General features: G+C 43.3%; 1 protein-coding gene across 1 annotated transcript in view; it reads left to right on the forward strand.

Moving 5' to 3' along the window:
• FOXK1 (forkhead box K1) overlaps positions 1 to 14,920 on the forward strand; it is a 48,860-nt gene that overhangs the window by 17,390 nt on the left and 16,550 nt on the right. Inside the window, exon 2 of the mRNA XM_054391171.1 lies at positions 9,528 to 9,725. Coding sequence (XP_054247146.1) covers positions 9,528 to 9,725 — 198 coding nt within the window. The remainder of the gene's footprint in view (positions 1 to 9,527; positions 9,726 to 14,920) is intronic.

A 14,920-nucleotide genomic window follows, 5' to 3' on the forward strand; every position in this document is an offset into this window, starting at 1 on the left:
AAAGCATAGTGACAAAGAGTATCCCAAAGCATACAGAACCCCTCACAGAATTCCCAAAGGCTTCCCAATCCTTCCCTTCTTCCCACCTGAGGGTAAACCCAAACCCCCCAGGGCTCTTTCTTCCCCCTCCCGCTGCTAGGCAAGTCTCAGGCTGGCCAGGTCTGAGACTGCCCCCCCCCCCCCATTCTCCTCCTGGCATTAGGCCTAGACAGGCCTAAGAGGCCTTGAGGATACTCCCCCAGCATTACCCGATAAGAGAGGACATCTCCCATGGGAGCAGAGAGGGAAGAAAGAGGAGGAGAATGACTCTGCCAATGGCTTTATAGGGCGCAGGATTTATGGGTAGAAATACGCCGTTTCCTGTGTCCACTCCTACTGGGTGGGCACCTGGGACACCAGAGGTGTATATCATGCAGCAGTGGCAGGGGGCACCCAGCCTAAACTGCCACAGACCTTTAAACACATCCAGGGTTGGTGGCTCAACCACCTCCCCGGGCAGCACATTCCAATGCCTGACCACGCTTTATGTGAAATTTTTTTTTCCTAATGTCCAGTCTAAACCTACCCAGTCGTAGCTTTAGGCCATAAACACTTGTTGGAATGAAGGAAACGTTTTCGGTCTTTGGTCCTCTTGCATACACCTGGGCTTGAAATATGCTGAATTCCCCAAAACTGTGACTCCTCCATTTCAGGAACTGTTGAAAATTTCCATCTTTTATGCACATGGTGGCTGATGTGATTTACCTGAGAAAGACCCAGAGCTTTTCTCAGAATGAACGAGCTGCATTTCCTTTTCTTCTGAAAGGAGAAGGTAGCGTTTGGATCATGTGATGCTTAAATCCGAGTCTGTGGTTGCAAGCTCTGTTTTCTTCTGAGCTTATAAATCCTCAACATTTTTGCTGGTACCTCTTCCTTTCCTTTCTCCCCTTGAGACTTATCCCTTCCACCTTCTCTGTTGGTGTTTGTGTTGCCATGTGGAAGGCAAGATAAGGGATTTGATTACCTGACAGCTTATTCCCAACAGAGAAAGAAATTACTTATTTCAGCTCCCTAGTTTGACTTGCTGTGCAGTCTGGATGGTACTACTGGCAGGCATTGAGAGGAAATGGCTGAGGGGAAGGGGTGGTGGTGAGAGTAAAAGAAATGCCTCCTAGAGAATGCAGAGAAATAGATTTAAATTGTGTTAAGATAGATCTACATGAGATTAAGATTTGTTTGTTATCTCTTTGTGGAGAAGATTTGAGGGAGAGGAAACCAGTGGGCAGTCTGCATGCGCTGCAGAGTTTTACTCAGTTGTCCGGTTACTCATCCCAGTGAGTTCAGGGTGACCATGGAAAGAGGAGGATTTCCAGTCAGCTCAGATGCATTTGAGAGGATGAACAGAAAACTGTTGCAGTAATGTGGCATCACAGGCAAATTGATACTAATTCCACTGAATAGGGTACAAGGAGTACTAGATGGTTTCAGTGTGAGTTTGCCTTTACTAAAACCACGTTTACATTAGCTCTGCTCCAGGGACAGCACCTAGGAAGTGCTTAACTCCAAGGACCCCAGTACACTGAAGTTGAACTGTTTGTGCATCTGGTGTAACAGGGAAATGGAAATAGTTGCTTTTTCTGGAAAAAGTTCCCTACAGAAGAAAATTAAAATTCATGAAGACAGACCACTCTCTCTTGAATTCAGCTAATTATTTCAAACCTGAGCTCACTCACATATGCACACAGACAATTTTAGTTCAGTCTGGGCTGATGTATGCATTTCTTGGTGTATCTGCCATGTTAGGCATGACAGTATAGATTAAATAAAATGATTGTGTTTACAAAGCATGTGAGGCTGTGAGCTCAGGGGAACTGGGAGGTTAGAAACCAGTCCTCCTGATCTAAACTCACATTGTGACTTAGAGAATAAATATGACCAAACATTTCAATGGGTCGCTTTGTCTTGTCAGCAGTGACAGAGATTGCTGTACTCCTTTGTTTGCAGATCATGTCAGTGATTTCTACATCTAGTTTTCCTTTAGTTGTTATAAACACAAACGGTGGCTTTTACAGCTTTTCCTCTAATTAAACAATAGTGGATAATACCAAAGGCGTCTTTACAGGGAGCTCTGCAGTTTGTTTCCTTGTCCTGCTGATGTCTGGCAACATTCTTGTCTTCAGATCGAGTTGATTCGTTGCAGGAGGAACAAATGTGGATTGTGTGCTTCGCCATTTAGTTGCAGGCCCTTTGCTTATCTCTTCATGAATGCACCAAATGATTTTACCAACCATCGTGTAACAGATATTTCTTGTTTGATAAAGGATTTTTATGGGTAGGCCTTCAGTAGGATTTCTGTGTTAAATCTGCTCAGCTCAGTAGAGCAATTGAAAAGGAAATAGCAAATGTTGAAAACTCATTACTTTTAAGGCTGTAGTAACCTCCAAAATGAACAAAGCACTCTTAAAAACCTGGCAGTTATGCTGTCTGTGTCCCCAGCCTGAAGAGATGTGTAAAGAAAAGAATTGTAATGACTCTTAAATTGCCATGGTGATAGGTACATGCTTGTTTTGCAATGTGTGTTTAGACTTAAGAGAATAAGATCTATTTGTCTTCTCTCCTGCAGAACTCTTTCTGTAGTCTCAGTGCAATTAACTTTTTCATTTGGAATGCAGATAGCACTAGCCAAGTGGATGATACAACTGGTTTCATGTTGGTATTTCTTACAAAGTGCTATTTAGGGAAAAGGAAAACCTAGAGAAGGGAGTGGAACAGGAAATGTTGGATGATTTTATTATTGTTATTATTTTATTATGAAGGAGGGGTGAATAGTACCTAATCTCCTGTGACAGCTCAGACAGCTTTCAGAGCTGCTTGTATGGTTTTATGACATTCATTCAAACTAAAATTCATTTTAATTCACTTCTGATTGAAAGGTGGCTCTGTTACTTGTGTTTTTGCCCACCTTGCTGCTTCAAACATCTGTAGTTCCAGCAAAACAAACATTTTGAGTACAATACTTCTGATGATTATTCCTCATGGGGTCTAAGGGTCTGTGGTTTGTTTTGTTGGGGTTTTTTTGTGAAGATGGAAGAAATTGATTTGGCTGTTTTGGTTACTGAAATGGGGGAGGGGGGGAATCCTTCTAAATATTTTGCAGTGAAATTGTGTTGATTTGTGCTGGGTCCTGCAGTGAGGCTTGCCATAGAGAGGCAGAAGTTTGAAAGAATGTTGTTGTCTCTGGGCAGAGTGCAGCACCACAAAGCAACAAATCCTGGTCAATGAATGTTCCCAGCTCAGCTGTTTTGCAGTGGTCACAGCAGTTATCACAGCCTTGTTTTTGAAGAAATGGAAATCTGGGGTAGTTGTTCTTGTCTGGGTTTGCTTATCTCTCCATGGACAGACCTTCAGGGCTTAGATACTTGTTTGGTTAACTGAAGCAAATTCTTATCTTTTTCTAACCAAATTTAGTTCGTTATTGGGTGCCTAAACTTTCCCAGTGAGTCTTTTATGTTGTCTGAGGCACCTCCTTACAGACTACTTCAAAGTATTATGGGAATAGGGAGTGGATTTATGACTTAATGGGAGCTTAATTTTCATAGATGCATGCATGTGCTTCTTCCCTTAGCTGATTGCAGAAGGCAGAGAAAATTAGTTACAGGAGGTAATTTGGGCACTTCTCTGTAAGAGCTGCTGTGTACAGTACCTGCACATTGATTGTGGCCTGGAATGCTGGAATTTAGCCTACATGTTGACTGGAAAGGTGAGAAGTATCCACCTTGCCCTCCAGTAAAATCATGTCAAGTACCTTGAAATAACTGGTAATGATAATGGCCTGACGGTGATGTCTGAGAGCAAATTCTCACTTCTGTTGAGAAACTCAGTGTAGTTTTGGAATGCTGTGCATGGGAATAACACTGTATTCTTCTGGGTGAACTATATGTAATTGACACAAAACAAGTTGGTTTCAGAAACCATGCAGGGCACAAGGAAAGAGCTGTTATCTGGGACTTGTTGTTTGGCATCTTTTTTACAAGGGTTTTGATGTGGGCCTCTTTGGTCAAACTTCAGCTAGAAATGGCATCGTTGTTTCATCATAGAATCATAGGGTTGGAAGGGACCTCAAGGATCATCTAGTTCCAACCCCCCTGCCCTGGACAGGGACACCTCACACTAGATCAGGTTGCTCAGTGTCACATCCAGCCTAGCCTTAAAAAACCTCCAGGGATGATCATCTAGCTACTCACCTTTGAATCCAAGGTATTTGCTGATTGCAGAGATAACTGCATCATCCTGAGAGCTGGGCTACTGTTCCCCCACATACACTCATGGAATCATTTAGGTTGGAAAAGAGCGAGATCAAAACCAGTCATTAACCCAGCACTGCCAGGTCACCACTAAACCATGTCCCTCAGCACCACATCAACACTGTCTTTTCAATCCCTCCAGGGATATGGGGACTTTACCACTTCCCTTGGCAGCCTGCTCATTGCTTAACAACCATTTTGGAAGAAATTGATCCTAATGTCCTACATAAACTTCCCCTGGCACAACTTGAGGTCATTTCCTCTTGTCTTATTGCCTTTTCCTTGGGAGAAGAGACCAACCCCACCTGACTTGAACCTCCTCTCAAGGAGTTGTAGAGAGAGGATCTCCCCAGACCCACCTCCATTCCAGGTTAAACAATCCCAGTTTCCTCAGCTGCTCTTCCTAAGACTTGTTCTCTAGACCCTTTACCAGCTTTGTTACCCTTCTCTAGATGTGCTCCAGCACCTCAATGTCCTTCTTGTAGTGAGCAGCCCAATCCTACACCAAATATTCATGGTGCAGCATCACCAACGCCAAACACAGGGGTTATTCCTGTTGCTGATACAAATTGAGAGTGGCAGAGGGGAAGATCTGTGTAACAGATGCTGCTGGTGCATTTACACCTGCAACATTCAGGAATGACAAGATTTCATAGGTTTTGGCACAACGAGGTAGACAGAGATGGCACCAGCTTGTGTGCCAAGCTACTTTCCTGGTTATTTCCTTTTTTTGTGTAATAAGCTAGAATCATGATCATATATAATGTAACATGATATTGTATACTGTATTTTTATGTATTGTATAATATATAAATGCTTTTCCAGGGTTCATATATGCTTTGTGTGTGTGTGTGTGAGATACATTTTATATATCTCACCTTGGCTTTTTCATGATTTGTCTCTTTTGTCACTGTACTTTTCCACCGTGTAAATGTAAAGCCATAAATCCAGCACAGCTTGCTGTCTCCTTTCAAAATCTTTAAATAGCTTTTGCTTTCTCTTATGTAGCAGATCTTAGCAGAATTCTTTTGCTGCTGAACAGCAGTCAGGGTGCTCTAACAAAAAAATCAGTGACTGTAATAGCTTCTGTTGAACCTGGTACTATGTTTTGGACATCTCTGCGCCCTTTGCATTAGTGAGTAAAAGGTGCTCTGAGGAGGGGACAAATATCTGCCATGCAGGGCATGGAGTCATTCTGTTGGTTGTTTTGTTTGTTTGTTTGTTTGTTTCTACTTAAACATTTTTCCTGGAGTCTGCTTTAGGGTTGACTGTATAAAGTCTAGTGTGTCCTAGCAGTATTTGCAGACCTATGTAGATGAAATACTTGCGGTCACTGTCCCTGGTTCACCACACGACAGATGCCCAGTAGCATAGGTGCTGTGGTGTCAGTGTGAGGAGCTTGCCCAGGGAATTTTTGGAAAATGGGTCTTGTTTAAAACCCAGAAATTCTAGCAATATCCTTTATATCGCTGTAACCATGTGTGGCATGTGCACTCCTCCTCTTCCCCATGATCTCCAATGTATATATAGCATGCATTCAGCAACTGCTCTGGGCTTTATGAACCCAAGCATGCAGCAGGGAGCCAGCAATCCACCTTCTTTTCCTTTCTCCTGCCTGTAATATAATGAAGCAACAATTGTTGCTATGCAGTTGATGGAGGATGGGGGGAGGTATTTGTGTGGTTTTAATTTTAACACAAACTTAAAAAAAAAAAAAGTCTTTCTATTTTCACTGTCTTGTAAGGCATCCTAAAAGAAAAGGGAATCTTTTTCCATAAGGAATTAATGTACATGGTATACTATAATAACACAGCTTATATAGCCAGGGAGTGCAGGATGTACCTGTCTGTAGCAGGTTATCAAGCCAAACTCAGCAGTTATGGAGCTGAAGATTCCGGCCTATACCTTCAAGACCAAGAGATTTTGCAGACCATTAACTTACCCCTCTAATCAGCTGCAAATTTCAGAAGTGCTTAAAAGAGTTCCCTCTTGGGCACCCTTGGAATTATCAGTTAACTTCATTACGCTTTTTGTGTTGAGTCTAATCTGTGCTTTCAGACTGATCTTTTTCTCATGATGGAAACGCTAAGCAGTGGTAGTAATTACATGCATCTCTGATAGGGATCGTGCAACATGGATCAAATAGTCTAGCTCAGTTTAAATAACTTGAAATATACACAGTAATCTTGAGGAATGTGTGCTCAATTTGGCTTGGGCTGTCTATCCTGTCCTGTTTATTTTTCTGTAGAAGTAAAATTCTCATAGGCTTAAATCTTTTGCAGATGTGTCTCACTCCTCACTAGAACAGCCTGATATAATTTGATTTTATCAAAATTGGTCAGCAAGAGGTTAATTAAGGGAACAATTAATCTCGTTAAAACTGCATTCAGGCTCACTGTAATGAAAAGTGAGCTTCCTGGGACAAGATGAGTCAGAAATCATGCTTTTCTGATTTCTCATTGACACAGTTCCCCAGTATTACTCTGCTGATTTGAAGCAGTGTCTACGGCTGTGCTGTTGTCACTGTTTGCATTGCTGTGGTGGTTGTGATAGAGACTAGAACAATAACGCTAACCCCAGGCACCTTCTCACCCCTGAGGGAGGGGCAGAGTTCTGCAGGAATTTACAATCTATTTTGCATTACGTTTCCATTTCTTGTGTCCCAGGTTTTTACAGCAATGAAAGAGTAAATTCAAGTAAGACACCCCCACCCTTGACTTTGCCAGTAGTGTCAATAGTGGAAGCTGGCACAGACCAAGCTGCAGAAGCCTTTCTAAAGCTCTGAGTGGCTTTGTGTGTTTTAACTCTGATTTTTCTGGTTCTTTGTAAAATGGCCATGTACATGCTAGCTGGCATCATCTGTGAAAGCTTGTTGCATATCCTGCATTCTGCTTCAGTGGATTGGGAAGTCTGTCTCTAAAAACAAAAACACATCAGCCAACAAATTGTTTGCTTGTGTAGTCAGCCCAGCCCAGCTTCTCCGTTCCTCTTCCCTCTTCCAGTCTGAGATTGTGGGTAAGTCACATGGCTGGATCAGATATCTGCGGGAGGCTCTCAAGGAAAAGCACTGTTAGACGAGCCTCTTCAGGGCACATTTGCTGGGTTAATTTAGACTTCATATTTCAGGTTGACTCATGATTTTGGAAAAGTAGCAAATTTTTCTCAAGATTGCCCCTACTCACAGGCTGATGGGGCTGCCTCATGGGGTTTAGGGTGCAGATAGCACCTTCTTATCTAGCATTACAGCTCAGTAAGTGGAGTGGAGTTGAAGAGTTAGTTGCACCGTGACCTGGAGGCAGTAGCCTGCAGGAGGTGCGGATCATGTATTACTGGGTCCTTCTGAAAAGGAAGACTGAAGTGGCACTAAGATAGAGCCCCATACTAGTGTGAAGCTGTAGTGGGATTCTTCTGGCCTCAACAGTGCTGCAAAACAGCCTTAGGCTCTGTCTGGTCAGACCTGTTGAGATCAACAGCAGGTTGGAATCACAGTGAATACTCTTAAACAAGGACTTTACTTGTCCTTGATTCAGATGTTGAAAAGTGCTGAGCACCTGATTACAGCAGAGAATTCCATTACTCTGTGAAAGAAAGCTTAGCTGAGGGCTTGAGAAATGATGCAACTTTGCTCATACTGGTATTGAGCTTTGATCTGTGTGATGCTTATGTATTCTCTGCTTTTTTTCCTATAAGCAAATCCATGCAGCAGTATGAAATCCATCCAGGGTAGTGGTTGAGCAGCGTTGCTTTAGCTTCACCTTGGTAAGCAGAGTGCCTGCTGCTGGCATTGTGAGTCCAGGCCACTGAATGCTGAGACAGCTCATTGGAGAAATGAGGTGGGGAGGGCTGGAGCACTTTCCCTGTGGACACAGGCTGCAAGAGCTGGGGCTTTTCAGCCTGGAGAAGAAGGCTCTGGGGAGACCTCATAGCAGCCTTCCAGTACCTGAAGGGGATGAACAAGTTGGAACTAGATGATCTTTAGGTCCCTTCCAACCCAAAGAATTCCATGATTCCATGTTTCTCTGCATTTGTATCACTTGCAGCATTAAGATGAGGTGGTCACAAAAACAGATTTACTTGCTGCCCACCTTCTTCTGTCACCTGGCAGGACTCAGTGCCACACTGGTTAAAAGACTTGCGTTCAGCCTACACCAACACTGCTGAGTCCCTGCTTTGCCTTCTATAGCCAAGATGCAGGAGGCCAGCACAATTACTGTGCACTGCTGGCCTTTCCCACGGTGAAACCTGCTTTTTATTTCCTGCTGCTTTAACCTTAGTGTCAGTGAAATGATCCCTGGAAACCTCTTATTGATTGCACATTATTGTCTAATTAAAGCGCAATAAGAAGAATTGCAGAACACTCACTCTTACAGCCCTGTGGCTGTTGCAGACACTATAAATTAGAACACTTTCTGTTCAGGTATGGAAAATGGCAGTGCTTATTTCCTTTGGAATTTCCCAGCGTCTTCTGAAGGTTGTACTTGTAGGTGTGTGATTATTTCTTTTTTTTTCCTAAATAACCATTGGAAAAAAAGTGTTACTCAGAGAAGAAATGAAGCCCTATAGCTTTGTAGGGGCCCCATTCTGACCCTGCTTGCTAGCTATAACCCACGTTCTCTAAAGGGAGGCACTTCTAAATGAATGGATTTTAAATCTGAGGTCTGCTAGACAATCTTTTAGCATCATCTAGAGGGACATAAATGGATATTATTTATACAATATGTACAGACTCGGTCTTTAAATATGTAGAGGTTGGTTTGTCAGTAGTGCAGCCTGGTCTTACCTGGAGGCTGTTTATTGCTCTGTCTGGACTTTATGGCTCTTTCACTCCATATTGCCTGTGGTTTGATTCTTTCTAGTAACTTCTATCTTTCTGAGTTATGTGCAAGGAGCTAATAAAAGATAAATCCTAGTCCTTGATACAGCAGGAACCCGAGTGTTTGTCATTATAGTTCTGCATGTTGCGTAGTCATTGACTGAATGCATGGCCTTGGGGAAATCACGTAACTTACTCAAATCTTCAGTTTGTATCCAGTCACTAGGTCATAGATGATACACAATGATATGTTTACAGAGATTTATGAATGATCAGTAATTCTGTCCAGGACACTGAGCAGAAAGATGCCGTAGAGAATGGTGGGTTGCTGTGCTAGGAATGAATGAATGACTCACCAGTTGCACACAAATGCACTTAAATATGTTTAGTGTTGTGCGTGAAACTGACTTTTCCCTTTCTTTCCCCTACAGATGTACTTTCCGATTCCCTAGCACGGTTATAAAGATTCAGTTCACATCTTTATACCATAAAGAGGAAGCAAAAGAGGAAGCCTCCTCACCTCCCCTTCGGCCACTTTACCCTCAAATATCGCCTCTCAAGATCCACATCCCGGAGCCGGATCTCCGGAGCGTGGTCAGCCCCCTCCCGTCCCCCACAGGCACCATCAGGTAAGATATTAACTATCCAAAGAATGCTTTCTGGAAAATCCATATGTGTTGTGTGACATTAATCTGCCAGCCCTGTTCTGTTTGGAAGACTTGGTGCATAATGTGCACCATGAAAACCAACAAGGTAAATATCTAATGTTGAAAATGATGGAAGGCTGCAAAAAAACCTGCCCTGGTGCCTGGAAGTAGGGCATGTGGGCTACTTTTAAGAGCCTAGGGGGTTTAAGGGGGAGCTTGAGTGTTAGTTTCACACTATAGAATTACTAGTCTATCTTTGGCAATGGAATTAGAAATATCTATCAAGAGCTACCTATATGCATGGGGAAAAGAAAGCAGGCAAATTCTTCCTTTCTATGTTGGGACCGCCTGTTTTATTTTTATCTCAATAATATTCTGTTGTTGCTGGGTGGTGCCGGTGTTATCTGGAGTTAGGGACAAGGGTGGCCATTGGCACGTGGTTTCCTGGGAATAGAAGGAAATGGGGGTAGGATGCTGACCATGTACTGAGGGGCTGTAGCAATCTGAACGTACATCTGGGCGAGTATCCTGTTTGGTAAATTATCTGATTCACAAATGTGCAGCAGAAATAACCTGAACTGTTACTGTCTGCAGTGTTTTCTGGTTTTCTCAGCAAAGTGTTGATGTAGCAGAGGTGCAGTGTAATCTTTTTTAACATTAAAGCTGTAACTTGAAGTACAATAAATTTTAGAAAGTAAACTCATGTGTTGGATGAGTTATAAAATGTGCAGGCCTCAGAGCAGTAAGAGTGTACCTGGTAGTAGCAATAGCCTTTGGTTTACTTTCTTGTCTGTAAATCTGTAAAAAGGTATAATACACAAATATCTTCTGGCACTTAGCAGTAATTCAGGGAGTAGTAGTCAAATTTAGGTGGCTAAGAACAACTTCAGTGTCACAGTGAAGCCAGTTTGGTTTTGCATAGATCTGGAGGCACTTGCTTGTTTGGGTTTTTCCACCCATCTTGCAGAGCTGCACAGATGTGCAGTGCAGATATTTGAGAAAGAGGGGGCTGGAGGTAGCTGTGGTTTTAGTCCTCTGTTCAGCCACTGCTTTTAGTTTATATTTAACCTTCTCTTTTTAGATGAAGCTTGTTGCTGGGAGGAGAGGGGGATGGTTCCTTTGCCAACATATGGTAGTTAGTTTCCATTCAGTCATCTTGCGCAAAGCAGCGCAGTGTGGTTTGTGTTACTAACAGAGGCTGTATCTTTCGACTCTGGCATATGCCTGCAACTGATATTTGACTCCCCGAGAATGTTTCTTTTGCATAAGGAGAAAGTGGAAATAGTAGTGTTGAATTGTGCTCAGCCCCTAACGGCGTGTTTACTAACGATGATTAATGATTGCATCCGTTTGTCTTGAGCAGAAGCTCATCCAGCCAAGACTTCAGAAAACCTCAAAAGACATCTGAGGTTTCACTTGCCAAACCCCTTTCATTTCCCAGTTCCTCTTGCAGAGGAGGGGCTGACACGTTTGTAAACATCCCTGCTCAGCCCCTTCAGCCTTCTCCTCTCCCCTGGCAGGGTCTTGCAACCCTGGTACCCCATGGGCCAGGCTTTGGGAAGTGATTTGGGTGTTTCAGTTGGAGGAAGGGAATGCTCTTGGGGAGCACGTAGTCACACATTCTGACCATCTGTCTTTTGGAGCAGCTCTCTTCTGTCTTGGTGGTTTCACAGTGGTGGGTGAGACTGGAATGTTGTCCTCTCCCAAGAGCAGAGCAGGGAGGGTTGACAGGGGCTCATCGTGGGACCCACACCCCTCTCCCATTGCTGACTTTGGGAGGTGGTTGCATGAGCTGGGCGCTCCTCCTCCCTCTCCCCCTTCTAGTATTTACTTTCCTAATTTGGTGCGTTTGCCTTGCTCCTCCCTGATTGGCCCATGGAAAATTATTGCAGTTTGGAAATCCTGGGCAGGGTGAAATTTCCTTTTTGGAAGGTGGCTCCTGGCCCCCTTTTCCTGCCTCCACCCTGGTGCAGAGCAGGGGCTGTACCTGTGCTCCCATCAGATCCAGCTCTGCCCTCCTGACCCCAGCCCTGCTCTACCTCCCTGTTTACACTGCAACTTGCTTCCCTGCAGTTTCCCCCCAGCAAGCTTCTGGGCCTTTTCCAGCCTATTTATTTTCCCTCTGCAAAGTGCACCACCTGGAGAGAGAATGAGCTTTGGTTAAACAAAACCAAACCTGCCACCCTCAGCAGCTTTGCAAAGCAAGATTCCTGCTTACTCCTAGGGAGAAATGTGTCCACTGTTTTCTTAGCTAGGTGCTTTATCTCCAGGAGGGGCCCTTTGTAGGTGTGTTTTGAATGCTGTTGTACAGCTTTAAGAGAAAATGTTGTCTGGCAGCATGCTGTGAGGATTACACACAGGCAAGGCTTATTTCTTCCTGCTTTGAGTTCAAAATTCCTTTTAAAAAAAGTCAGACTTGCATGTTCCAAAAAAGAAAAGGCCACTGTGGTTGTGTCAGTAGGAACAGGCTGCCATTTCACACAACATAACAAGGGGCAGAGTAGCACCAAATCTCTTCACACTGGATTCAGGACATTGAAATGCTGTGTGAGAAACCATGTGTATTTTGGTTATCAGCTCTGCCTCTTGGGAGGTAAAAGTCAGTCACACTTTCACGAGTTAAGAGATGATCTTTTGGTACACGGCTTTAAGGTTTTCTGCAGCTGCAGAGGGCCTTTGGAGGGTGCTCTTTGGGTGACACTAGTGACATTATGTTCCTCACCTTTGCTAGAAACACTTAGCTCTGCCTGAATTTGCTCTAAGTTCGTGATATCAATGTGAATACGTTGTGCAATCTAGTTCCTAGAGTGGCTTGTGTGTGGATTATAAAACAAATCCACAGAGACGAGATGTGATGTAGGAGCCTATTCCTGGTGTCAAAGTCACGCTGAGTTGGAGTTTAGATTTACAGTGTTTGAGTTTACTTTTTATTATCTTCCAATTGGTGGTAATGCCCCTGTAGTAGCAATTTAACTCAGTTTTCCAAATAGCTTGTCTCTCCAGCACTGCCCCTCAGGGTTGGTTTTTTTAGTGTTTATGAAAATTAAATTATTTCTCTGTATATCTTTTTCTGTTCTAAACAGCAGTTAGTTCTCACTGGTGTGTGTGTATATGTGTGTATATATATATATATATATAAAGCTACAACAAAGGAATACGAAATGCTGTACTATGGAGGTCAGTGTCATTATTCATATTTTACAGCTGCCTCTTCTGGCTTATCTCTGCACCAGAGCAACTGTGGGCTTCAACACTTTGTCTTGTACTCATTTGTGTTTTCACTGAAAGGGCACCAGATAGTTAGCTCACATACAGTCTTTATCAGTTACAAAGAAAAATAAAATTCTTTGGCATGTAGGAGGAGGAGCCATTGGAGCCCTGTGAGAACCTCTGCTTGAAACGTGGTGAGCTTCAGTGCTAATAGCTTCAGTGCTAATAGGTACATGTTTGTGTGTGGATCCCAGTTTGTATTTTAATTGTTAATGCTTCATGTGCCTTCCAATGTCCAGAAGTTGCTGGAAGGATCAACACCTGATTTACAATTAAATTAATGGTATGAATCACAAAATGCCAGGTTGGAAGGGACCCCAAGGATCATCTGGTCCAACCTTTCTAGGTAACAGTGTAGTTTAAATGAGATGGCTCAACACCCTGTCAAGCTGAGTCCTAAAACTGCCCAGTGTAGGGGAATCTGCTGTTTCACTTAGGAGATGATTCCAAGCCATAACTGTTCTCATGGTGAAACATTTTCTTCTGGAGTCAAATTGGAATCTCCCCAGGAATAACGTGTGCCCATTTCCCCTTGTCTTTTCAATGTGACTCCCTGTAAAAAGGGCACCCTTTATGTACTGGTGCACAGTAATAAGGTCTCTCCTAAGCTGTCTCAAGGCTGAACAGACCCACTTCTCTCAGCCTTTCATGGTATCCTTCTGCATCTTCTGTTTTCTGGTTTACTAATCAAGCTTGTAAGATATGAGCTTCATTGCCATGCTTTTATGAGCTGTAGTCTCTAAACCTTATTTCCTGTTCTCCTTACTTTCTCTGGGCAAAATTAGTTCAGTAGCACATTGCGCGCTCTGATAGTGAATTACTCAGAGGCCTGCACTCTGGGAACTGCAGTTATCTTGGCTTAGCCACCAACTTGTTTTGTGGCCTTTAACAGGTCATTTAAATTCATTGTCCGATTTTTATGCATGCATAGTGTAATTACTACTTTCCAAGAGTGTGTAGTAGATAAAATATGTATTGAGTTTTATTCCATAAAGCGTGACAGGATGCATGTGTCTGAGCCATGTTACAGTCAACCTGCAAGCTCTGGCTCTGCTTGGCTTGGAAAAAGGGAATGCTTTTTTTAATAGGCTCTAGGACAGCCTAACAGCACTATTTCAGAACACTTGGGATTTAATCTGAACTTGTACATTTCCTCTAAAGGTATGTGGTGGGAAGCTGACTTCAGTGGATGCATTCACTCACTGGAACAGGATTACATGAATATTGCCTGCTCCGTTTCATTCCGGCTTCCCGGCTTCACATAGCCCTATTAGCTGTTTAACTGGAAAGCCAGTGAAGAGCTCCAAGGCAGGTTTTTTTGCAGGCTCTTTTGCATTGTCTCTGTTATCCATTACTTCCTGCATTCAAGTAGAATATATGGCTTGGGTAACTCCTACAGTTGGACAGACTGGTGATTATTTTTAATCACCCTTGTCTCCAAACCACAGGCCAACTCGTGTGATGCATATACATCATGTAAGGAAAGCAGCAGCCTATACTGGGCTTGGGAGTTCCTACTCATACTTATTTCAGATAATGGACCATGTGCTGGAGGAGATGTGCCAAGCCATGTGCTGGAGGAAAGGTTGCAGATGTCACCCGCTACACGAGCACTTCCTCTTCCCCAGATCAGTATAAAATGCTCACTGAATCCACGGCTGGAGTGAGCTCAACTTCCTTTTAAAGAGGGGAACCACTGGAGCAGAGACAAGTAATAAGGATTTCAGCTTTCTCTCACCGTGGCTTGTTTGACGGTTTTGTTTTTCTTTAGCATTGTGCAGGCAGTGTAGCTCTCAGATTTCTCCTTTCACATCAAAATACAGCTTGGTTTGGCAGTCTCACCCCTTGTGATTGTTTCTGAAACCTGAAACACAAAACATGCAAGGACTTGCCTTTCTTTGAGTTAT

The sequence above is a fragment of the Indicator indicator genome, chromosome 22 (genome assembly GCF_027791375.1).
Source record: "Indicator indicator isolate 239-I01 chromosome 22, UM_Iind_1.1, whole genome shotgun sequence".
Taxonomy (NCBI): Eukaryota; Metazoa; Chordata; class Aves; order Piciformes; family Indicatoridae; genus Indicator; species Indicator indicator.